We start from the raw sequence: 23,660 nt of genomic DNA, 5'->3' as shown, positions 1-23,660 counted from the left end.
GGGGAGGAGAGAGGGCTGTGGGGGCGCTGTCCCTGTACCTTAGTCCCTGTACCTTAACCCCAAGCTGTGTGGGTCTCTGGACCCCAACGCCACAAGCCTGTGCATATCCCAACAAGGGCATGTGCGCGCTCTCCTATATGCTGGGAAATCACAGCTGAAGAGGGAGAGGCCTCAGCCCTTGTCAGGGAACCCAAACGTAGACAGAAATGAAAGGGGTAGGGGCCAAGAAAGTCAGGAGGAGGGGAGGAGCATGGAAGGGAGGAAGGGCAGGGACCTGACAGAGACCCCGCCCCCATCCCGCATGCCCCGCCCAGTGCTCCTCCGTTCAGGGGCCCCTCAGAGCCCAGGGAGGAAGGGCGGCCAAGCGGACAAGTGTGGACAGCAATGCTCCTCCTGAGTTTTTCTAGAGCAGAAGCTCTTCTCACAGAGGGAGGGATAGAGCGGGCAGCAGGCACCGTGGAGTCCCCTTCAGCCATTCCCCGAGGAGGACGGGTCCCTGGCAGGGGAGGAGAGACGGCTGTGGGGGTGCTGTCCCTGCACCTTGACCCTGAGCTCTGTGGGTCTCCAGACCCCAACGCGACAGGCTTGTGCTTGTCCAAACAAGGGCATGTGCGCGCTCTCCCATATGCTGGGAAATCACAGCTGAAGAGGGAGAGGCCTCAGCCCTTGTCAGGGAATCGAAATGTAGACAGAAGTGAAAGGGGAAGAAGGGGACAAGGAAGTGGGGAAGGAGGTAAGGGGTGGAGGAGCGAGGGGAGGGGAAAGGAGGGGCCCTGGCAGATACCCCGCCCCACACTCCTGCCTCCGGGGCCACTTAAGACAGAGCCAACATTGGGACAACTGCTTCCCTGAGCATTTCTGGAGCAGAAGCTCTTCTCACAGAGGGAGGGACAGAGCGGGCAGCGGGCAGCGGGCAGCGGGCACATGGAGCCCCCTTCAGCCCTTCCCCGAGGAGGACGGGTCCCCTGGCAGGACCTCCTGCTGGCAGGTGAGAGGGACAGTTCCCTGGGAGGGAGTGGGAGGATGGGAGAGAAAGGCTGGCTGGGGTCTCCAGGGAGGACAGGACTCTGAGAGGGGACAAGGGAGCAGGGCAGGACTGGGGGAGCCGCTCAGCGACAGGACTGTCTCAGAATCTGGAGGTGGTGACCCACGGGCTGTTCCCCAAGTTACTCATCACTGAGCACTGAATTTGGAAAACTGATGATAACAACAACCAGGGACCCTAACTGCTGTCCCTTCCCACCAACCTGAGATCTTGACAAGCGCCAGACTTGGAGGGCCCTGGGGACAATTCATTCAGCCCCGGTATTTGCCGCCTGCCCCACCACGGGGGTACAGCACACATCAGACGAGTCCCTGCTCCCCAGGCTCACTTCTGTGGGGACGAAGACGTCTAGAATGTGAGGTCAGGTTCTGACAAGCATCATGAAGGGAACAGAACAGGGAAAGGTCAGGACGTGGAGACAGAGGGTCTTCAGAGGAGGCGGTCAGGGCAGGCCTCTCCCGAGGAGCCCCTGAGCATGAGCAGGTATATGAGGGCAGTGAGGGAGTGAGCCACAGACATGGGAGGAAGTTGTTCCAAACAGAGGAAGTAAGTTCAGAGATGAAGCAGTGCGGTCATGCCGCTGACCTTGACCAGCAGAGACACACACAGACACACAGATACCCGTGCACACTCACACACACACACCCCAAGGCTAGGGGGCTAGGGGATGCGGACCTGCTCCGTCTGCAGGGCCCCAGCTTTCCCTCCGACACCAAGGTCCAGACCCTGATCCGTCTGCTCCCTTCCCTCCTAGTCTCGCTCTTAACCCTCTGGAACCCGCCCACCACTGCCCAAGTCACTGTGGAGTCCGTGCCGCCCAGTGCTACCGAAGGGAAGGACGTCCTTCTGCAAGTCCACAATCTGCCTAGGGATACTGGACGCTTCAACTGGTACAAAGGGGCCACAACAGAGGAGAACCATCGTATCGTATCATATATACTAGATACACAAAAAACTGTCTCAGGACTTGCACACAGCGGCAGAGAGACAGTGTACTCCAACGGATCCCTGCTCTTCCGGAACATCACCCTGAAGGACACAGGAGTCTACATCCTACAAATCATAAATAGAATGTATGACACGGCAGAAGTAACTGGACAGGTCCGCGTATTCAGTGAGTAATTCCCTCTCACCTCTGGTGCTGGGTGGGGTGAATTCCTGCTTCACACAGGATGAACAGGCTGGGACTGGGCCTCTTTCCCCCTCTGCATTATGTCCCGTGTTGGGGGAGGGTTCCAGCATTTAGTGCAGGACACACAGTGGAGACTAACTTCCTAAGATTGGAATTCCTTTCCTGGAATCCAGACTCTGGGATCATCTGAGAAAGACTCTGCAGGGTCAGTCAGGGCCAAGGTTGGGGGTCCCTGATATTGTCACCAGAGCTCAGCCCAGACCACTGTCTCAGGGTTCCTGACTCTAGTGACCCTGGGGCATCTGTGCCGGGATGGGGTTGGGGCTCCTGGGCAGAGCTGACTGGGAACAACCATTTCTGGCTGCCTGAGGTGGTAACCACCAGGGTTCAGTCTCAAGAGCCACATCGGGGGAGGGGCCAAGCCTGGTCCTTCACCTGAGGCTCAGCATGGACAGCACAGACCTAAAAAGCCCCCAGTCCATTAGCCAACTTCTCTGGAGGACTTGGGGGACCCCAGAGGAAGGGCAGCACCGCCAGGGAGGAACAGAGCAGTGAGACACTCTTGGCCATCCTCCTCCACCAAGAATCAGGCCCAGGGAACCTTCTTTAGCGGAGCAAAGTAGTTAACAGTTGCCGTTTGATTGGCCAGCTTCTATAGCCCAAATTTGGGTCAGGTATTTGTGGTTGTTTAAAGGATAATTCACAGGCCTGGCAAGTAGAGGTCATTTATCATTATTCCTGGTGCATTAAGGGGAAACCAAGGCACAGGGAGATACAGTCACTGAATCAGGGTCACACAGACTGAGGAGCAGCATATGGGAGTGACCCCGGTTCTGTGTGCAGAAACAGCCCCGTCCTCTCCTCCATCAGAGGGAAGGATGCTGGTGTGGGCGGTGAGAGCAAACAGAGGCTCCCTCCATGTTTGCTCTGGAACCCAACACCCTTTGTCAGAACGAGCTGGCCGCCCCTCAGATGCCCGAGCCTCACCTCCCTGTTCTAGACTTGAGATCTGATTGTTTCCTGCTGTCTTCCTGTCCCTCCCACTGGGGTGTCAGGGAAAGGACTGGCCTTCTGCTCCCCATGATGCCCCTAAAACCAGCCCAGGGTCCACATGTAGGAAACTCAGTTGCTTTTGTTGGGGAAGGAAGGAGGGAAGGGTGTGGGAGTATCTCCCAACAAGGGCAGAGAGCCTGGTGGTCAGACCTCCTAGGATCCTGCACCCAGAGTGCCTCTCTGAAGAGATGATGGGTCATTCATTCCCTCAGCTCCCCTGCCCCCTGCTCATCCCCTCGCTCTCCGCTGGGCATTGGTCCGGCTCTTGCTCATGATACCGAGGTTGCTGGCCACACGAGCTAGAGGTTCCCGGTGCTGATGCCACCGTGATGTCTGGGTGGAGCAGACACATGACTGAGGGCCAGAGGGAACCTGAGGGTCAGAGGGTGAGGGACAGCCCTCTCCTTACAGATCATCACCTGAACACAGACACTCATCCTTCTGCAGACAGCAGGGCCATCCTTGGGGGCACCTTCACAGAGCTCGCCAGGGCCCTTCGACTGGCTGGCATCTCAAAGGAAGGAGTGTGGATCCACATCCAGGGGCCCATTCTCATCAGCCACCTCCTGGGTTTCCCCGCAGAGCCCTTGGCCCAGCCCACTCTCCATGCCAGCAACACCACAGTCACAGAAGACAAGGACTCTGTGGTCCTGACCTGCTCCACAAATAACCCTGAGGTCTCTATCGGGTGGCTCTTCAATGGCCAGAGTCTAAAGCTCACGGAGAGGATGACACTGTCCCAGGACAACAGCACCCTCACCATACGCCCTGTCAGGAAGGAGGATGCCGGGAATTACCAGTGTGAGGTCTCCAACCCAGGCGATTCCAGGAAAAGTGACCCTGTGAGGCTGGCTGTGAGCTGTGAGTGACCCTCAAACTCTCCCCCTTCCTCCCTAATATTTCATGGCAGGCGGCGTGAAATGGGTGGCGGCCTGCAGGAGGTGGGAGCCTCCTTCTGGGCCTCTAGGGCAATGTGGATAAAATTCCCCAGAATCAGATGAATCTTGTTAGCATCTTGGTTCTGATTTGTACCAGTTGTTGTAACTCGGTCAAGACATTCAACCTCCTGAACCTCATTTTCCTCTTCTCTAAAACTGGAAAGAAGAAATGGACCACAGGGATGAGATCTCATGAGTTCATGAGATGAAATCCTGAGATAGCGTCATACTCAGATTTGGGGCTCAGTCAAATTTAGCAGCTATTGTCCTTTGGTTATTAACATTTTTGTTGCCAGCTGTAATGTCTCAGGGAACTGGGATGAGTGTTGTCTGATCACGTTCCAGCTCTCTGACCTTCACTGGTTTACTGGGCCCTGTCCACACTGAGTTGCTCATTGTGCACAGTGGGCGTGACACCTGGCCCCTCGTGGGCAGGGAAGCAGCAGATGAGTCAACATAAATATTTCCCTTGTGCCTGGCACAGAGCAGACCTCGAACGCAGTCAGCTGGTGTTATTCTCCTTAATCAGTGTTGAGTGGACAGGTAAGGGCCTCCGTCCAAGACCATCAATGATGACAGAAGACACAGGGAAGAGGCATAACATGAGAGGAAAATGAACACCCTGGGGTGGGGGGGAAATGTGGCGATTAGACAAAGTCCAAGGTTGCACTGTGAGGAACAGAAATGATGCAGTGGCCGAGGGGATGAGGGCACTGTGGTGACAACACATTCACACACACACACACACACACACACACACACACACACACACCAGCCAGACCTCAATGCCCTTTCTTCCTCCCTAACTAGGCCCTTCCCCCACGGCCTCTCCTGGTTTGCCCAGATTTGACTTGGGACTCATTCCCCTCTGTTTCTTCTTCTTCAGATGAAGGAAGCACCACAGGCTTCCCTGTGGGGTCCATCATTGGCTTTGTAGCCGGGGTCCTTTTTGGACTGGCACTGGCAACTGCCCTAGGCTATCTCCTGCTCTGCACAAGGACTGGAAGGTACAATGACATTTCCCACACACCGATCGTGTCCCACAGCTGCCCCAAGCCAGGAGGGAGACCTGTCCTGACCTAAGATCCTAGACGGGCTCTTCCAGGCTCCCAGCTGCCCCATGGATTTTCCTTCCCATTCCATCTGGCTCCTTTCTCGCCAGCTGCTGACTGGGGTGCTTCCTTCACAGCTTCCTTGGGTATAAATTAGGGACAATTAGGGAACAACCTCTCAGGGTTGTCTGGGTCACTTGGCAAATCTGCAGCAGTGATGACAGGACTAAGTGCTCAGCAAAGGGCATCTGTGGTTTATTTCAGTCCCCCCACTCTGTGAGGGGGATTTGCAGCCTCAGGATCTGAGGGTGGTCCTGGGCAGGGCCATGAAATGTAGAGGGGAAGAGCCTGACAGGCCAGGTGTGTCACCCCCAAATGGCAGATGTGGGAACCACAGCCCCTGATGTGTGAGACCGGAGAACCTGGGCTCACCCAGGGCTAGTCTTGGGATGTCCTTTATGCTGCTTGTCCAGGAAGATGGAGATTGTGGGCGGGCCTGTGGGGGCAAGAGTGTGGCCACAGCAGGAACACCACATTCAGCACATGCTCCACATGCTGGGGATCCAGCATACCCAGGGCTCCCCAGTGTCCTGCACAAGGAGCTGCAGCCTTGACCGTACCACTCAGTCAGGCCCGCATCTTTGATTTCCTTTCCTGGGTTCTTCGTTCCTTTTCAGGACACATTCTCCTAGCCACCTATCAGGCTGCAGGTCTTGCCTTCTGGGCTTCAAGGGCCTTTCCTCATCCCCTCTCCTGGGCCCTTCCTCTGCTAAACAGCACTGGTGGAGAGAGGGGTTTGGTTTTCTAACCCCTGCCTGGAATCAGGATCCTGCTTGTCCCCTGCTCTGACACCAAAGCTGTGATCTCTCCCTGCAGCCCTCACACTTAAGCCTGATCTTTCCTAGGGCCAGTGGCTGGTGTGACCTCAGAGAGCTCTGCTGCCCAGCATCCACCCCCCGTGAGTATCTTGTCAGCCTGGGTGTTCTGGGTGCCCCAAGGTCCTGCCCCAATGTCCACTCCTGCTACTCAGCCGCCTGGAGCCACTGACCCTTTCTCTGGGGTTTTAACCCAGGGGACCTCAACTGGCTATATTCCCTGAACCAGCCAGGTTCAGGGATCTGTGGAATCTAGATCATGTGGAATCTAGATCATAGGTCAACACCTTACCTGCACTGGGCCCTAAAATGGCCATGGCTCTTTCTCTGGGAGGTGCTCCTGCTTCCCTGTTGTCTGAGAGCTGCAGACCTGTTGCCTCCTGGGAGGATGAGCCCAAGCTTCTTCACAGCCCTGGTACTAACTCCTGTCTCTGTTCCCAGGGCAGGTTCCAGCCAGCAGCAACAAATCGCAGGTAAGCCTGCCCCCTCCACCTCTCTTTCCAGTGGGGTCCAGGCTGTGCAGGGTCAAGGCAGGGCATCCAACCAATTCAGCAACAAGGAGCAGACCCTGCTTCTTCCAGATTAACCAGGACAAGGCAAACCCTGTTCCAGCCAGGCATGACCCTCTTCAGAGACAGGACCACCCCCCACCATGTCCTGAGTTGTCCCTGCTCCCTTGAGCTGGCCAGTGGGAACACTGGAGTCCAGGCTGGGGCAGGGTGGGCACTGAGGGCATCAGCCAGGGGTCCTGGGATAACAGGAAGGGGGCAAAGGGGGCAGTGGGCAGTGGTCTGGGACTGGGGTGTGGGCCACCAGGCTTGGAGAAGGCTGCTCAAGAGACAGAACTGGTCAGTCCCATAGAAAAATGACCCTCCCGCTCTGTCTACAAACACCCATTCTCTCCTGTTTAGGACTCCCTGCCCGGCCCCACAACAGCCATTCCTATCTACCAGGTGAGTGTGGGCACCTAATGTTCTGGTCCCCGAAGCCCAAGGGGGCTGAAGATCTGCCCCCAGCCTGCCCCTGACTATGCTTTGAGGTTCAGGAAACAGCAGAGCAGAGAGGAACAGGGGATACTGGGAGGAAATAGGCTCCCATAGAGCAGCCCAGGTTGACCTAGAAGCTGAAAGTCACCCAGATGTGTTCTATGAAGGTGACAGGGGCTCAGAGACCTCTTCTTCTTTTACAGGAATTACGACACCCAGACACAAACACATACTGCCAGATCAACCACAAAGCAGAAATGTCTTCTTAGTTTCCGTAGGGCCTGGGGGCTGCTGAGACCCAGGACTCTAGGTGGGGTCAGGAGCCACAGCCTGTGCAAGAGAACCAGCACTAGGCCCTGAGGATATTCAGGAACATCGAGGGTTGGGAACTTCCTGATTTCTGGAGACCACTACAGGCTTCCCTGAACCCAGGAAAAAGGCCCCCATCTCCCAGGAAGTGGGGATTCTCAGGGAAAGTGTCCTGACCGCTGACCCACTGAGGATGATCTGAGAAGATCTGGATGAAGAGGACTCATCCCCTCCTTGGTCCTTTTCTTGTGAATGGTAATTTCTCTTAAAGAAATTCACCCAGGGGCACCTGGCTGGTTCAGTCAGTAGAGCACGCAACTCTTTTCTTTTTTAAAAAAGATTTTATTTATTTACTTGAGAGAGAGAGAGAGAGCACGCATGAGCCAGGAAGAGTGCAAAGGGAAAGGGAGAAACAGGCCTCCCACGGAGCAGGGGGCTGGACCCAGAGATCATGTCCTGAGCTGTAGGCAGATGCTTAATTGACTGAGCCCCGCAGGTGCCCTGAGCATGCAACTCTTTATCTTGGGGTCATGAATTTGAGCACCATATGTGGTATAGAGTTTACATTGAGAAAATAAATAAAGTGTAAAAAACAAAAAAGAGAAAAGAAATTCACCCGAAACTCTGGGTCTCTTCTCTCTTGGGTCACATAGGGAAACATTACCTCTGACTTGACCAAGCCTTCATCTCTGGTCCTCCAGGATAGAAGAAGGGGTGAGGGGTGTAGACTGTTGGGACCATGCTAACTAGAGCCAGGGCTGTGGCCAAATCATAAGAGCACTCAGCAGTCCTCACACCACTCAGGGACCAAAGCAATAGATCCTTATACCACTCAGGGACCAAAGCAATAGACCAAAGCAATAGACCAAAGCAATAAGTAAATGTGGTCTGGGGGTCAAAAGCAGAGGACATGGGACCTCTGATGACCGTACAAGATGAGCTAGGAAGGAGCAGCCATGGCAGGCACACATCCTGGTGTGGGACCCCTTCACTGTCTTTTGGTGTCCTGAGTTCTCCTCCACCAGCCCTGGTGGCCCTGAGTAGTGGTCTTCACCAATAAACTTGCCTGTCCCCAAATCCTGGATCCAGGGCACTGACACCTATCCAAAGGTTTCTCCTCTGTGTCCAAGGCCAGCTTTCAGGATGTCCTTACCTGCAAGGGTGACTTAGAGACAGGCTGTCAAAGTAACCCCAGTGGGGAAGACCCAGAATTCCTTCCCTGAGTATGGCCCTCCCAGGCACAGCCCATGACCTCTAGCCCAGTACTTCCCATCAATGTCCATTTTTCTCCCTGAACTGGACCTGATTGAAACACCACTTGCCACAAGGAAGCATCCAGGTCAGAGGCAGGGGGCTTTCCTTTCCTGTCACCCAGGTTCCCATGGTGATGGGACAAAATGTCTCTTCCACCTGGTCCATGGGCATCCTCCCACCTGTGCCTCCCCTATAGCTCCTCCACACACTGGGCCCAGAAGGTCTTGGTCCTTCTCTGAGGCCCCATGTTGGGTGTTCTTCCCATGTGGGTTCGTTTGCATCACGGCACCCACATTCATACAAACAAAAGTGGTCTGAGCACCACGGTACTGCACCCACATTCACAAGTGTGTCTGCCATTGTCGGAGCTGTTGTCAGTCATGAAACTAGAGGTATGAAGAACAACCTGCAAAGTAGCACATCATTATTCAGCTCTAAGACCCTCCTCATCCCAAACACACACTTCGTGGGATTAGACAAGGTGACTCTGCTTGTTAGTTTCCTTTTGCTGCTGTGTCAAATTGTTGCAAGCTTCATGGTGTAAAGCAGCAAGAATCAAGGTGCGACCTTGATATGTCTTCTGGAGGCTCCAGGAGAGTGTGTTTCCTTGCTTTTCCAAGCTTTTGGTGGCCACCTGCTTCCCATGGCTGTGGCCCCTTCCTCCACCTCCAAAGCCAGCAGAGCAACATGAAGTCTCTCTGTGTCCTGTTTCCATCCATCACATCTTCTCTGGCTCTGCCTCCTCTGCCCTCCTCTGTCACTTATAAGAAAGAACGCTTGTGATTATTTTGGCCAACCCGGATATACCACCATAATCTTGCATCCCATGATTCTTAATCCTAAGTCCCTTTATCATTGACAGATTCACAGATTCTGGGCCTGAGGATAGAAACATCTCTGAGGGGCCCTTGTTCCACAGCCTTCAAGCCCTCTATCACAGCCCTCAAGGCCTTGTTCATCACCTTCCTTCACTACCAACTGCTGGGGGCAGCCTGGACTTGGTCATCTAACTGTGGAGCCACTTCCTGCAGTAATGTCTACAGCACCGTCAGTGCCCTGAGCGATGGAGACAGAGGCCAGTGCACACTCCGTGAAGCCCTCTCCATCTCTTGTTAGTAATGCTCCTTCTTAAGAATGGAAAGAATGTGGACAGAACTAGATTAAGGCTCCCAATCCCTGGGAATTGCTGGGTTTCATCAGCACCATGGACAGTGTCCCAGCCAACCTCCCCCACAAGTTAAGCTGGGAGGAGACAATGAGGGACTGCTGGAGAGACTGCCCATTTGTATTCTACAGAAGGATATAATGAGGCCGAATGCTATTACACGGACTATTCGATTCTGCTCTGTCTATCGTAAACCCTTTGCACATGTCCAGCTGTTACTTGTTGGCACATCCATTTCAGCTCCCTGCTTGGCTGATTGCTGCCCCCAGAGGGTGAGGGTGGCCTCTGGGAGGCTGGGAGTCAGCTCCAGCCTCCTGGGGGAACCTCCTAGCCCCTGAGGGCCAGGCCCCTCTCTTGTCTACAATAAGGAAGGAATGTTTCATGGGTGTCTTCGAACCCTTGGTGCATGACCTTGGAAATATACCCATCAGCCAGCCTGGAGCATCCCTGAGCACAGGGTCCTGTTTCCCAAGCCCCTGCTGAGCCCCCCAGGCAGCAAGGCTGAACAGAACCCTGGGCTGTTCTCCCAGCTGCTCCTAGCTGAGCCCTGTGTCTGATTTCAGGGTCCTTTGCCATCTGCTTGCCCTTCCCAGCAGAGCAAACATTCCACCCAAGGGACAAAAGAGGCCTGAAGATCTCCCAGGGTAGAATCCAACATCTGAGAGTTTCTGCATCTCCCTGCGACCCCCTCAGAGGAAGAGAAAATGCTAGGGCTCTCACAGCCACTCCTATCTTCCACATCCCACCCACAGAATCAACTCTAATGCTACAGACCCAGCCCTGCCCTTCGTGAGGCTCAGGTCCATTATGTCCACTCACAGTGACCAACATGAGGGTCACCTGGGTGCTCTTATCTTTACTATTTCTTTCCTTCTGCTTTTAGTTGGGTTCACTTTGCTCTTATTTTTCTAGTTCTTTTGGTAGGAACTCTGATTGTTGATTTGAGATATTTCCTCTCTTATAAGCATTTCTTGCTACAAATTCCTCTCTCAGCACAGCATAAGTTGCATCCTACAAGTGATGGAGATGTTTTTAGTGTATTTAATATAATTCTGTGTATTTTTAAAATATCCTTTGAGACTTCCTTGTTGACCCATAGATTACTTACACATATGTAGCTTGCTTTACAATTGTTCGAAGATTTTTCTGTTGTCTTTCTATTGCTGATTTCTTGTTTGATTACTATTTTCAGAGAGATGACTCTGCTTTCAATTATTTTAAGTTTGGTTATAGGCACCTGTCTGGCTTGGTGGACGGAGCCTGTGACTCTTGATCTAGGGGCCATGAGTTCTAGCCCCATGTTGGGGGTAGAGTTGACTTCAAAACAAAGTAAATTTGGTTAGCTTTTAGATATGACACCAAACATAAGCCACAGAGAAGGATGAATTAATTGGACATCTTTTCCCTTGGTTATTCTTTAATAGTAGGTCAGCTGGCAACAAATTCTCATATTTTTCCTTCATCACAATATTTCCTTAGTTCCCCTTTCCTCCTGAAAATCATTTTGCCAGATCAGGATTTGTAGTCAGCCTGAAAACCCTGCCACTTCCTTCTGGCCTCCAGGCTGTCGGACACAAAACCTACCATCACTTAAATCAGTGTTCCTTAATATGCAATGGGTTGTTTCTCTGGCTGTTTTTCAAGATTTCTTTTTTCTTTGTCTTTAGTTTCCAGAAGTTTGCATGTGTCTCACTGTGATTGCTTATCGTGCTTGGGGTTCCCTCAGCTTCTTGGACCATTATTTCTTTAGGTACCTTTTTCAGTCCATACTTTTTTCCTAATTCTGGTATCCAGTGGTGTCAATGTTAGAGTCTTCCTTTTTTAAAAAAGATTTATTTATTTGAGAAAGAGAGGGAGAGAGCGCTCACTTGCAATTGGGGAGAGGGACAGAGGGAGACAGAGGGAGAGGGAGGGGTGGAATCCTCAAGCTGACTCCCTGTTGAACACCAAGAGACCACAAGTCAAGGAGTATGGGCTGGCTCCTGAAACTGGAGAAGGCAAGAAAATTGATCCAACCCCAGAACCTCCAGAAAGGAATGTGGTCCCGCCAATAACTTTATTATAGCCCAGTAAAGCCCATGGTGGACTTCTGACCTCTGGAACTGTAAGAGAATAAGTATCTGTTGCTTAAAGCCACCATCTTCGTGGTAATTTGTTACAGCAGTAACAGGAAGCTAATAGAGACCACATATTGGATAATATTGCTGTGTGAAGATCAAATGGGGGGAGCCTGGTAATCGTAGGGTGGATATATAGGAGAAAATCCTTGTTCTGGTGAGATACAGGTGGAAGTAGTGAGGGTGAAGTAGTATGATACCTATAACTTTCAATTGGTTTGTTAAAAAATCATACGTAGGGAGCCTGGGTGGTTCAATCATTTAAGCATTTGCCTTCAGCCCAGGTCATGATCCCGTGATCCTGGGTTCGAGTCCTGCATCAGGCTCTTTGCTCAACAGGGAGTCTACTTCTCCCTCTGCCTTTTGCCTCCCCCCAATTCATGTGCTCTCTTTCTCTTAAATAAATAAAATCTTTTTTAAAAATCATATATATATATATATAATGAAAATGATTTGTGTGCATACACATGCATACATTTAGATCTATACAGACAGAATACAAATGTGGCATGGTAAATAGGGATGAGAGGTATCTGGGAGTCCCCTCTCATAGTCTTGCAAGTTTTCTTTAAGTTTGATTTTTTTAACAGGGGGGTGGGGCCTTAAATTTTTGAAGTACACACAGAAGTGTTTACAAACAATACTATATGATTTGTAACATATAATCCAGTGCGTGGAGGAGTAGAAGGGAGGTAGACACAACAAGGTTCATCATGAGTTGATACTTTGGGGCTGGAGATGGGTGCATGGGGTTTCCTGATACTATTCTCACTAGTCTAGTGAACTACAGTCCACTTGTATATGTTTGTATACAAACTCTCTTTGTATTTCTTTGAAATTTGCCATATTAAAAGATTTTAAGGAAGGAGAGAAAAAAATCCAATCGAGAAGTTTTATCAGAGTTCCACAGAACTTTCAATTCAGATCATCTCAAAATCATAGAAATTCATCCTTGGAATAGAAAGGGAATATCCCCCTAACTTATTCCAAGGCTAGTATAACCTTTAAACTGAAATGGGAACAACAACAGAAGTACAGAAAAAGGAAAATACCAGACCAATCATACTCATAAATAAAGATGCAAAAATGCTAAACAAGATACTCTCAAACCAAATCCAATAGTATATAGAATAAAAACAGTACACCGTGACTAACTTAACGTTTGTCCCAAGAAAGCAAAGGTCATTGAACATTAGAAATTTATAAATGGGGGGCACCTGGGTGCCTCAGTCAGGTAAGCATCTGACTCTCGATTGTGGCTCAGGTCATGATCCAAGGGTCCTGGGATCAAGCCCCACATCCGGCTCTCCTTCTCCCTCTGCCTACCACTCCCCCTGTTTGTGTAATCTCTCTTACTCTCATATAAATAAAAAAAATCTTTTAAAAAAAATTATAAATGGGGGACACCTGGGCGGCTGTTAGCAAAGCGGTGGGCTCTTAATTTCAGTTGGGATCATGATCTCAGGACCCTGGGATTGAGCCCTGCATTAGGCTCCCCTCTCAGCAGGGAGTCTGTTTGTCTCTCTCTCCCTCTGCCCCTCTCCCCATCCTGCTTCCTCTCTCTCCCTCTAATAAATAAAATCTTTTAAAAATTAAAAATTAAAACACCCAGATGATACCCAATTCTAATTCATAAGTCCTTTCATTTTTTTTTTAAAGATTTTATTTGACAGAAAGTGAGTGAGCAGAAGTAGGGGGAGCAGCAGGCAGAGGGAAAGGGAAAGGCCCAATACAGGGCTCGATCCTAGGACCCTGGGATTATGACTTGAGCTGAGGGCAGACACTTAACTGACTGAGCCACCCAGATGCCCCAGGCCTTTCATTTTAATGGGGAGGAAATTGAGGCCCAGAAAATGGGAGAGATTTGGCCAGGATCTCTTGAGTCAGGGGATGAATGGGCTAGAGCTCAGGTCACCACAGGAAGGGTAAAAATGAAATATTTGGGGGAGGGGTGCCTGGCTGGCTCTGCTGGAGGAACATGCAATTCTTGTGCTCAGGGTCATGAGTTCACACCCCACACTAGGTGTAGAGATTACTTTAAAAAAAAAAAAAAACTTTAGGGGCGCCTGGGTGGCTCAGTGGGTTAAAGCCTCTGCCTTTGGCTCAGGTTATGATCCCAGGGTCCTGGGATTGAGCCCCACATCAGGCTCTCGGCTCAGCAGGGAGCCTGCTTCCTCCTCTCTCTCTCTGCCTGCCTCTCTGCCTAATTGTGTTCTCTGTCAAATAAATAAATAATTTTTTAAAAATCTTTTTTAAAAAAACTTTAAAATAATTTTGGGGGTCCTCCTGGCTGCTGGGTATGACTGTCACTTTGCTAGTGACCCTCCTCCCCAACCCCTGCTCACTTCACCATGCACACTGCCCACTGCCTGCCCCTCCCCCCCCTTCCAGGGTCTGTTTGGCTCCCCTCACACCTTCCACGCCCCCACAACCCTCAAGGATCACAGGACAAGACAGAAAGGCAACTCTATGAATTTACTGGGTAACAGGAAGGGGTTTGTGCAGTCCAGCTAGATTGTCAGTCCCTGAAGGCCAGCAGAAGTCCTGAAAGGAGGCTCCAAGCAGGATTCCAACTGGAGGGCTCTGCGCCAGCAATCTGGGCCTTCTGTAAGATGTTGAGGACCTCGGTCACTCTGATGTTCCCAATATGGTGATAATTTTCTAAAAGTTTGTGGTGTCCACGAGCACAGCCCAAGAGGAGGAAGGTGGTATTGAGTAAGCCTGTAAGACAAACAGAGACGGATCAGGGACACTTCCTAGATGCAAGGGCCCTGCCCCTGCTTCCAGATGCCCCTCCCAACCCAGGACACTGGCTCTCCCACCAGAAACTTGGGTAACAGCCACCTTAGTCCTTCCGCCTTGGAATTCATGTGCTTGGCCCAGGCAGCCCCAATCCCCTCTTCCAGACTCTTGCAGAGTGGGAAGGCACTAAAGCAAGTTTCTCTTCTCACCTGCCTGAAATTTTAAGGTGGAACTATAACACTGAGAGGCGTCGTATGGGCAGGAATCAGTGGTGACAAAATTTGGGAGGCAATCCTTGGAGTGCTCGCCCACACAGGTCGGGCAACTATGGGGAGAAAATGCTGTAGACTTAGGAGTTCTGGCCTTGAGTTTCACAAAAGGATCCAAGTTGGTGAGGTTATTGCAGAGGTATGTCCGGCAGACGCGGCTGTAGGAGGCAATGGACAATCCAGGCGGCGAAACAAGGTAGGAGACTTGCTGGGGGTAAGATGAGGCTGGGCTGCAGCCCTTAAAACCCACAACTCCCCTTCTGGTCCCTGAGAAGCAGATTAGAGAGCTCTGATCAGTGCTGTTGGCCATACCCAGAGCCAACCCTCCCACCCTGCACCCTGCTCCTCCAGCTCACTCTGCCGCATCACCAACTTTGCCATGAGGTCCACTCGTGGAAGCTGCACAGGGCTCAGATCCCAGGTCTGGGGTCTCTGTCTGTCTCTCCTCACCAAACCCTCCCCACAGTAATCCCCCTGTTCCTCTCTCCCCTGTGTCCCTTTCTTTTATTCTCTCCCAGATCGTCCCCCATCCATCTGGGATCACCTCCTTTCTGCCTTCCTATCCAGCCCACACCACACCCAGCCAGGTCCTGCCCTCTCCTGCCAGTGTCTTGACATTATTTCCAAAGATACAATGGAGTAACTGTTTGGAGCTCGAGTCCAGAGTCCTTGGCTGCTGGGGGTCAGAAGAGCCACCAAAAAAAAAAAAAAAAAGTAATGTATCAAAGTCACTTTCCTTCACCTGTCTCGATGAACACCAGTGTCTCCTCACAGCCCTCACTCAGCTTACACACCATGCTCCTCATCAGAAGCCACTTCCAGTCATGAAGAGAAACAGCTCTGAAGAGTGAGGACGTTGCTTCATAGCATAAAAGAGCCGCAGCCCCTAAAGGGAGAATGCCCTTCCAGTCACGGGCCCCTCACATTGCCTTCTCAGCCCCCCAGTTGCCAGCCAAGAACTTGGCCTCCACAGGCCCTGAACCCTGAGGAACCCAGATACCCAGCCCTCCTTCCTCTAGTTACGTGAATCCAGCCTCCCACCCTCTGGGGTCCCAAAGCATCCAGCCCCACAGGACATACGAGGCACAGTGGAGATGGCCCCTAGGAGGCAGAAGAGATGCACAGGGCTGAAGTGCTGGGGTCCCATGGTCCTGGGTTGGGGTCCTGGATGCTAGAGGTCAATCCAGAACCAAGATCAATCCAGGTATCAAGCTCTGTTCTCGTCAGTTTCTGAATTCTCTGTTCACCCGCCTCTGGGTCACTGTTTCTAGAGCAGAAGGTTGATTGTCAGGTTTTGTGACATAGGCTCCCTGTGACCTTCAGGGACACAAGACTTCCCGTCTTCTTAGTGTCCTCTCCAGCCTGCCCTGAACCCACATTAGCGTCTCATCATGACCCTCACACTCCTGCTTAGTTCCTCCCATTGGACACTGTGCTGAGCGGAGCTGACTTCCTCAAAGGATCAGTGTCACACAGGCTGTTCTCCAGCCAGAGACAATGAGATCAGAATAACAAGGGGGTGTGTAGGGAAATTGACTGAAATATTACTAAATAACTCTTGGTTCAGAAAAGGATATTGAAAAGTATTTAGAAGTGAGTAATAATGAACATAGTACATTTCTCTCTCTCTCTCTCTGTCTCTCTCTCTCTCTCTCACACACGCACACATAAACTGCATGTAAAATCTGGTGAAAACTAATTAAAGTCTATATTCTAGTTGAGAGTTTTATGCCAATGTCAAGTTCATGCTTGTATACTGCAGTTGTAGAAGATATCCCTGAGGGGAAGTGGAAGGAAGTATTTATGGCTTTATGACTTTTGCAACTTTTTGTGAGTCAATAACCGTTTCAAAACCAAGTTTTTTTTAAACTACAAGTCAAAATGTGGGACACAACTAAAGCAGTGTTTACAAGTAAGTTTATGCTTTCAATACATTTGTCAGGAAACAAGAGCATTAAAAAGCATGGTCATGGATTAACTCAAGAAGTTGTACAAGGTGCAACAAAACACCTGCTCCCCCCAGCAAAGGACAGAAATGAAGATAATGACAGAAATCAATGAATTAGAGCAACAAAAGTTATTACAGAAAACTTAACATTCATTCTTTGACAAAATCAATGAGATAATTCTCCAGCAAATCTAATCAAGAGAAAAAGAGAAGATGCAAATAAAATATCAAATTAAAAATCAGAAGTAACAGAGAGTGGCTGTTTTAAAAAAAAAATACAAGTGTACTTAAGAACTCTACATTTATAAATTTGAAAGCCCAAATAAAGTAGGGGAGCCTGGTTGGCTGGTTGAAAGTTCATCATGCGACTCCTGATTTCGGGGTTGTGATTTCGAGCCCCATGCTGGGTATAGAGATGATGTAAAAAAAAAAAAATCTTTAGAAAACCTGGATGAAATGGACACATTTCTAAAATAATGTGAAATGCCAAGATTGGCATAAGAAGAGTATATACAATGCCTTAAAGCAATTAGAATGCCCAAGGACCTCTGGAAAACTGACAAGAAAAAGAGAATAGCCCTAGTAGGAAAATGGGCCAAGCATATGAAGAGGCAATTCTCAGAAGAGCAAATCAGAAAGGCTAAAAAATATGTGAAGAGACACTCAGGCTTAACAATAATCAGAGAAAGGCAGTCTATCAAACTGTCCATCTCTCAGACTAGCAATGGACCAGACAGCTGGAAAAAGATATGTGTTGGCAGCAATGTGGGGATACAGATACAGGGACCCTTGTGTCCTGCTGCTCATGGGGTTGTTGGGAGGGGCACAGGACCTTCTTCTGGACTCTGAGGAACAGTTGAAAGTTCTGATCAATGTTTCGGGCCCAAAGCAGCATTGCAGGGAGGAATCTGGCAAGACTAAGTCAAATCAGGTTTACAAATTTCCACTTCTATTATGTCCTAGGTACACCTAATAGAGATTTCCACCTTCATCCACAAAGTAACATATACCAGGATGCAGCATTATTACGGAGATGGTGAGTTGAAGGCAATGTGGGCATTCCTGGCTGAGACTCAGTGAACACACAACATTCAGGGGACACACACTATGGAATATCATGCAATTAAAAAATACTGATTAGACATACGCATAACATGTACATGGCTGGATCAGAAAAATTCAGTGCTGATTATTTTAAAACACTATATTACTTGCATAAGTTAAAACCACAGGCACAGGGTTGCCTGCGTGGCTCAGTCAGTGAAGCGTCTGGCTCCTGATTTCAGCTCAGGTTCTAATCTCAGGGTCATGAGACCGAGCCCCACCTCAAGCGCTGTGTATAGTGTGCAGTCTGCTTAAGACTCTCCCTCCTGCTTCCTCTGCACCTCCCCCATGCTCTCTCTTTCTCTAAGTAAATAAAATCGTTTTTTTAAAGTAATAAAATAAAACTACATGTGCAGGGGTGCCTGGCTGACTCAGTAGGAAGAGCATGTGACTCTTGATCTCAAAGTCATGTGTTTGAACCCCATGCTGGGTGTACTTAAATGAATGAATGAATGAATAATAAACAAATTTTTTTAAAAACGTGTGCACACAAGACACCACACATCTTACAAGAACACAAGAACCAAAAGATAGGCGTTAGCCACTAGAAGTGAGTGCCTACAGGAGGGTTAGGGAATACAAGTGGGGAATGAAGATTACTAGAAATACTAACTAAAACAATGTAGGTCATACAAAAGTTCACAGGCTTTGGACTCAAAGGTGGAGCAAGGTTAGAATCTTTACCCCTCCATTTACTGGATGTGCAATCTTGTGTAAGTTGTTGAACTCATTTATAAAATGGACTAATAATACATCTCATGAGAATGCTATTGAAAATTACTAAGCTTATTAATATAAAGTATCAGGCAAGTGCTAAGCTCTCCAGAAATGTTGGCTCTCCAGTCCCTCTCCGTCTTTCCACTATCTAAAGGATCAAGGTCAACCTCTTTATTAGGCAGTCAAGCCTCCCACACCCACATCCCCCACTGCTAGATTGGCCCCAAACAACCTGTCCAACTTTGTCTAGTACTGCTCGCCTGCACAGCAGTCCAGGTAGAGGTCACTTCTGCCACCCTTTTCTGTCCAGAATGCCTGGCACACGGGCTCTGTAATTCAGGAGTCTGTAGCAAACAAAGGCGCTGAGACCCGCAGAAAAGATGGAACACAGGACCGGGAAATGAAGGCTGACAAAGGATCACACAAAGGGATTGGGCCAATCAGAGAAGATAGCACACACCGGCCTGGAATGCAAAACGACAGAATCCAGAAGTCTGAGCACAAATGGAGACACAAACAGAAAAAAGCGGAATGAAATTCTCACGGGGAAAGGACGAAGAAGAGGTGGTCAGAGGGGATGCTACGCCTGCAAGAGAGAAACCGTGCAGAGGAGGAGGAGCAAACGTGGCCTATAACCTTGCAGGGAGTCAGAGGACCAGCAGCCAGAGCACAATGGGAGAGGCAGGAAAATGAGGCCTGGGACACAAAGACGTGGCACTCAGAGGGAAAAGGAGACCGAGGCAGGAAGCGCAGAGAAAGGGGACAACAGGAGCGGGTGGGAGGGAAACCGTGGGACGCACGGAGAAGGCAGGTGAGGATGACAGAGTGGAGCCCAGATGCAACCGATGAACTGAGGCGACACCGAGGAGGGAGATGAACGCCGAGAGCGGAAAGGGACGAAGGGACAGAAATACTACAGCCGCGTCTCGGAAAGAGAGGGAAGGGGGGCGGCGGAGGGGGGGGTGGACAGGGCCAGGCTATTCGGAAAATAGGATCGTGGAGGAAGGGGGTGCGAAAATCAGCAGGATGGACAGAAGGACAGGAGAAAACTCTCAAGAGAACGGGAAAACCGAAGTTAGGAAAATCAGCGCCTAAACGGACAGGAAGAGAGACATGGAAAGGGACGCAACCCGAGGTGGGATGAGGGAAGGAAACGGGAAAATCAAAACGAGAGGAAACGCATAAAAGGAGAAGGGCAGATCTGGAGCTGGGGCACAGGGAGAGACGTGAGAGAAACACGAGCGTCCACAGAGCGAAGAACCGCCCGAGCAAAGCCGAAGCTCGGAGCGCAAGAGGCAAAACCGCGCGGTGCAGGCTACAGGACGAAACTGCGCTTGCGCAGTTGGGTCCAGGTCAACGCCTGGGAGGTCGGACCCGGCAGCCGTTTCTGCGGGGGCGGGGGGGGCAGGGCCAGTCTTATCCTGGGAGCAGTACTCGACGCCCCATTGGCCACCTCTCCCAAAGGGGAGCAACTATCTGGGAAGGCAAGCCACAGGGGGAGGGGCAAGTGGGGGGAGGGATAAGACTCAACTCGACGCGCTATTGGCTGACCTGACAGTCTGGCGCGAGCCAAAGCAGGCTGGAGGTAAGGGGAGGGCCCGTCAGTGAGGATCCTGAAGCGCATTGGTCGCTTGCCTTGACGGCGGGACATGACGCTTGAAGCTCATTTGTCCTTGTGAGAAGGGGCGGGAAAACAGGCTCGAGCGCGGCCGTTCCCCACGCCACTTCCTCACCGCATCCTTTCGCGTCCTCCTGACTGTGTCTGACTTTGCTCGCTCGAGGCTGTGGTAACCGCGGGCCGAGGACGCGAACACGACCCCGCCCCTCCCTGTCCCTTCTCCCCTTCTCTGTGGCGCTGGACCCCCCGCCCCCGCCCCCCCCCGCGCTCCTCGCGCCCCTCTCCTCCCCTCCCCCACGCCGCGGGCCCCTAGGCGCGCTCCTGGACCCTGGAGCGAGGCGAGGCCACAGGCCTGGCAGCTGAAAGGGGGTGCACGCGAGTAACAGCCGCGCGTGACGGTGGTGCGCCGCGGGGAGGTGGGCCGGGCGATGCATGAGATCGGTTGCTGGGAATAGGTAAAGGCCCTCGAAGCGCTGGGCGCAGTGACCACCAGGTTTACGTCAGAGTTTGGAGGGCATGTGGGTGCAGGACGGGAATCCGTGCCGTGAGGAGGGGGCCTGGCATCTGGAAGGGGCTCAGTAAACGTTTGTCGAGTGAATGAAAATAATTCTTGAAAGTGGGGCGAGGAATCCGTGAGAATAAAGTAATAGCGGGGGTGGGGGCGGGGAGGCGGCAAGAGAGCGTTCTGATTTAAAAGGGAAGCAAGGGGAACGTTGACTTGCAGGAGGTACATGACGCTGAGAATTGAACGGGGGCATGAACGCAGCTGTCGGAACTGGATCGGTGCAGGAGGGAGGATGGTAGTCGCCTACGGCAGGAAGAACTCTCAGAACAGGGCGTTGGGAGAAAGGGGGTGTAGAACCCCGGGGGGGGGCGTGAATGCAGGGGTATGAGAGTGGGGCTTGTGCAGGAGGAAGCACAGGCCAGCAGCTGAGAAGGGAAGGGGGAGAGGGGCGCCGGGGAAGAAGGCGAGCCTTCTGGGAAGGAGGAAGTCCGAGGAAGGCAGTGGGGTGAAGCAGGGAGAAAGCAGGCGGGTTGGGGGGGTGCGAGGAGTGAGGGTGAAATCTGAGTCCGCAGGTGGGTGCTGTGGAAACCCCTTCAGGTGTGACCTCCCAGGGGCAGGAGGGCTGGTCAGGAGAGGGCCCACGTGGCCGCCCTGACCTCCCACTCCTGCCCCCAGATCCATGGAAGCCAAAGAAATGCCCGCTGTTGTCCACCACTGTGCCTCCGACTCTGCCCCAGGGGGTGAGACCAGAGCCCCCCCAGGCACGGAGCTTATCCCCAGGAGAGCTGTCAGTCGCTCTCCCACCTGTGCCCGCTGCCGAAACCACGGCGTCACTGCCCACTTGAAGGGCCACAAGCGCCTGTGCCTCTTTCAGGCTTGCGAGTGTCATAAATGTGTCCTCATCTTGTGAGTATGAATGAGTTCCAGGGAAGGGAGGAGGAAGGGCCTCATCTAAAGTGAGGCTGACTTTTGACCTGCAACCCCTGTTTTAGGGAGCGCCGGAGGGTCATGGCTGCCCAGGTGGCCTTGCGTAGGCAACAGGAAGCACAGCTAAAGAGGCATCTGGCTCAGGGACTGATGAGGAGAGCTGCAGCTCCTCCCAAAGCTCCCAGCCATGTCAAGAAGGGAGCCACTCAACCTGGGGTCCCCAGTGAGTGTCTGGCCAGGGATGGGTCCAGGTTTGGGGTGGAGAAAGCATAAGTAGGAAAAAGAGTCCCAGACCCTCCGTTGGAATTGGTATGTGACCTCAAAGTGTTTCTACTCTCTGGGCGGCCTCAGTCTCTCCAACTTTAAAATGCAGTCAAGTGTTGGGAGGATATAGTGAGATCCCTGAGTAGAAAAAGGCCAGAGGGAAGTACGAGCTCAGTTTGCAGTTGGAGTGGGGTGGAGGTCAGGAGAAAGGGTTCATCAGAGCTCTCCCTGCTCCCTCACAGCTGAAAAGGAAAACATAGCACCCCAGCCTCAGATGCCCCATGGGGCAGTCCCACTGGCACTGACGCCCCCTGGGAAGGTAAGGAGAACCTGGGCCCTGGAGGAGTGACTCTTATACTAGCCCTTGCCCAGACCCCCTCCTTCTGTGCCCTCAACACTTGGGTTCTAGAGCTAGCCCTGATTTGCAGTATCCTCCTGGGCAAATCACTTCTCTTCTATGGGTAAAAAATGAGAGGGTGGTATTTTCAGCCCTCAAGTCTAAAGTTTTGAGGTCCTGAACCCACCCTAGAATGTACTCATTCCTTCCTCAGCCTCGTATCTTATTCCAGCTTGTGTTCTCTGCCCTTGCAGGATAACTCCCAAGGGCCTCTGCTGCTCAGTCGTCCCCCAGAAGCCTTGCCTTTGTCCTGGACTCCAATGCCTCCAGGCCCTTGGGCTCCTGGACACTGGCTGCCTCCAGGACTTTCCATGCCACCTCCAGTGGTATGCCGCTTGCTATGCCAAGAACCTACTGTCCCTCTGCATCCCTTTCCTGGTAAGATTAATACAATATTCATTCAGCAAATATTTGAATACCATTGTACTGCTGTACCAGAAAGAGAAGAGGAAGAAGATGCAGAGTAGGAAGGAAGATGGAAGTCATGACCTTTAACCCCTGTACACTCCTGCATTCTCTTACCCTCATTAGGCTTTGACCCTGGCACTTCCCTCCGGCTGCCCACTCATGGGCCCCTCCCAACCTGCCCAGGATCTCGCCCGATACTGACGACTCCCCTTTCTGGAGAATCCCAAGGGCCCTCTGCCCTGCCCCGCGCGTGAGTAGGGAGGGAAGGATATTTGTCTATAATGTGCCTAATACTGTCCTGGACACCACAGTAGATGACATAGAATACAAGGTCTCAGACTAACGTGTGAGGACGGGTACTCCTTCCTCTGCCATTGCCTGACTGAGAACTTTTGTACGAGTATCTTTACCTCTCTGAAGCTGGTTTGCTGTCAGTAAGTTGGAGACACAATTACCTTCTTTTTGCTTTGTCATGAGAATTCGTGATAATGTACGGAATACACCCCAGTAGAGGCTCAGGACTTTAATAGCAGTAGCTATTAAATCCTCTTAAACAGATAAAATGGAATCAGACTGCCTGCTGAAAGGGTGGGGTGGGGTGGGACCTGATGGTGAGAGCCTCAGAGGCCTACAGTAGAGGTCAGAGGCCATTAGAGAAAGTTTCTTAAAGGTGCTCCTCAAGTTCCATGGGGATTGGGGAACTAGAGGAAGGCAACTAGACTCTGGTAGGGCAGGAACAGCCATCCCTGTCCCTCTCGCTGTTTATATGTTTTTTAAAAATTGACACCACTGCCACAGTAGCTCTGGGGGAAAGAAGCTGGCAGGGATTTTCATT

The 23,660-nt window shown here is 51.4% G+C and overlaps 2 protein-coding genes across 9 annotated transcripts in view; one reads left to right on the top strand and one right to left on the bottom strand.

The window, feature by feature from the left end:
• The window catches only part of LOC116579471 (doublesex- and mab-3-related transcription factor C2-like), an 84,834-nt gene that overhangs the window by 59,183 nt on the left and 1,991 nt on the right, over positions 1-23,660 (top strand). The window contains exons 1-12 of one of the 7 annotated variants that reach the window (XM_032324897.1): positions 574-988; positions 3,813-4,091; positions 5,055-5,175; positions 6,126-6,178; positions 6,537-6,568; positions 7,007-7,048; positions 11,477-11,559; positions 21,505-21,735; positions 21,822-21,979; positions 22,263-22,339; positions 22,612-22,795; positions 22,949-23,075. In XM_032324897.1, the coding sequence (XP_032180788.1) occupies positions 925-988; positions 3,813-4,091; positions 5,055-5,175; positions 6,126-6,178; positions 6,537-6,568; positions 7,007-7,048; positions 11,477-11,559; positions 21,505-21,735; positions 21,822-21,979; positions 22,263-22,339; positions 22,612-22,795; positions 22,949-23,075 (1,451 nt within the window). In that variant the 5' untranslated portion in view covers positions 574-924. Of the gene's footprint in view, positions 1-573; positions 989-3,812; positions 4,092-5,054; positions 5,176-6,125; positions 6,179-6,536; positions 6,569-7,006; positions 7,049-7,284; positions 7,424-9,506; positions 9,584-11,476; positions 11,560-17,848; positions 17,922-21,504; positions 21,736-21,821; positions 21,980-22,262; positions 22,340-22,611; positions 22,796-22,948; positions 23,076-23,660 lie in introns of those variants that run through there. The other 6 variants (XM_032324895.1, XM_032324896.1, XM_032324898.1 and 3 more) reach the window with 6 other exon arrangements.
• Positions 14,387-20,097, bottom strand: LYPD4 (LY6/PLAUR domain containing 4). Of its 2 annotated transcripts, none has more exons than XM_032324907.1 (5): positions 18,939-20,097; positions 16,018-16,204; positions 15,680-15,823; positions 14,878-15,204; positions 14,387-14,647 (listed from the first exon to the last, which is right to left on the bottom strand). In XM_032324907.1, the coding sequence occupies exons 2-5, from the start codon at positions 16,082-16,084 to the stop codon at positions 14,445-14,447; spliced, it is 741 nt and encodes a 246-aa protein (XP_032180798.1). In that variant the 5' UTR covers positions 16,085-16,204; positions 18,939-20,097; the 3' UTR covers positions 14,387-14,444. The 2 variants fall into 2 exon arrangements, with proteins under 2 accessions (XP_032180798.1, XP_032180797.1); XM_032324906.1 differs by having other exon boundaries at positions 15,674-15,823; positions 18,939-20,096.

This window comes from Mustela erminea, chromosome 19 (genome assembly GCF_009829155.1).
Source record: "Mustela erminea isolate mMusErm1 chromosome 19, mMusErm1.Pri, whole genome shotgun sequence".
NCBI lineage: Eukaryota > Metazoa > Chordata > Mammalia > Carnivora > Mustelidae > Mustela > Mustela erminea.
The sequence above is the reverse complement of the archived record's forward strand: the minus strand, read 5'-3'. Positions and strand labels throughout refer to the sequence as shown.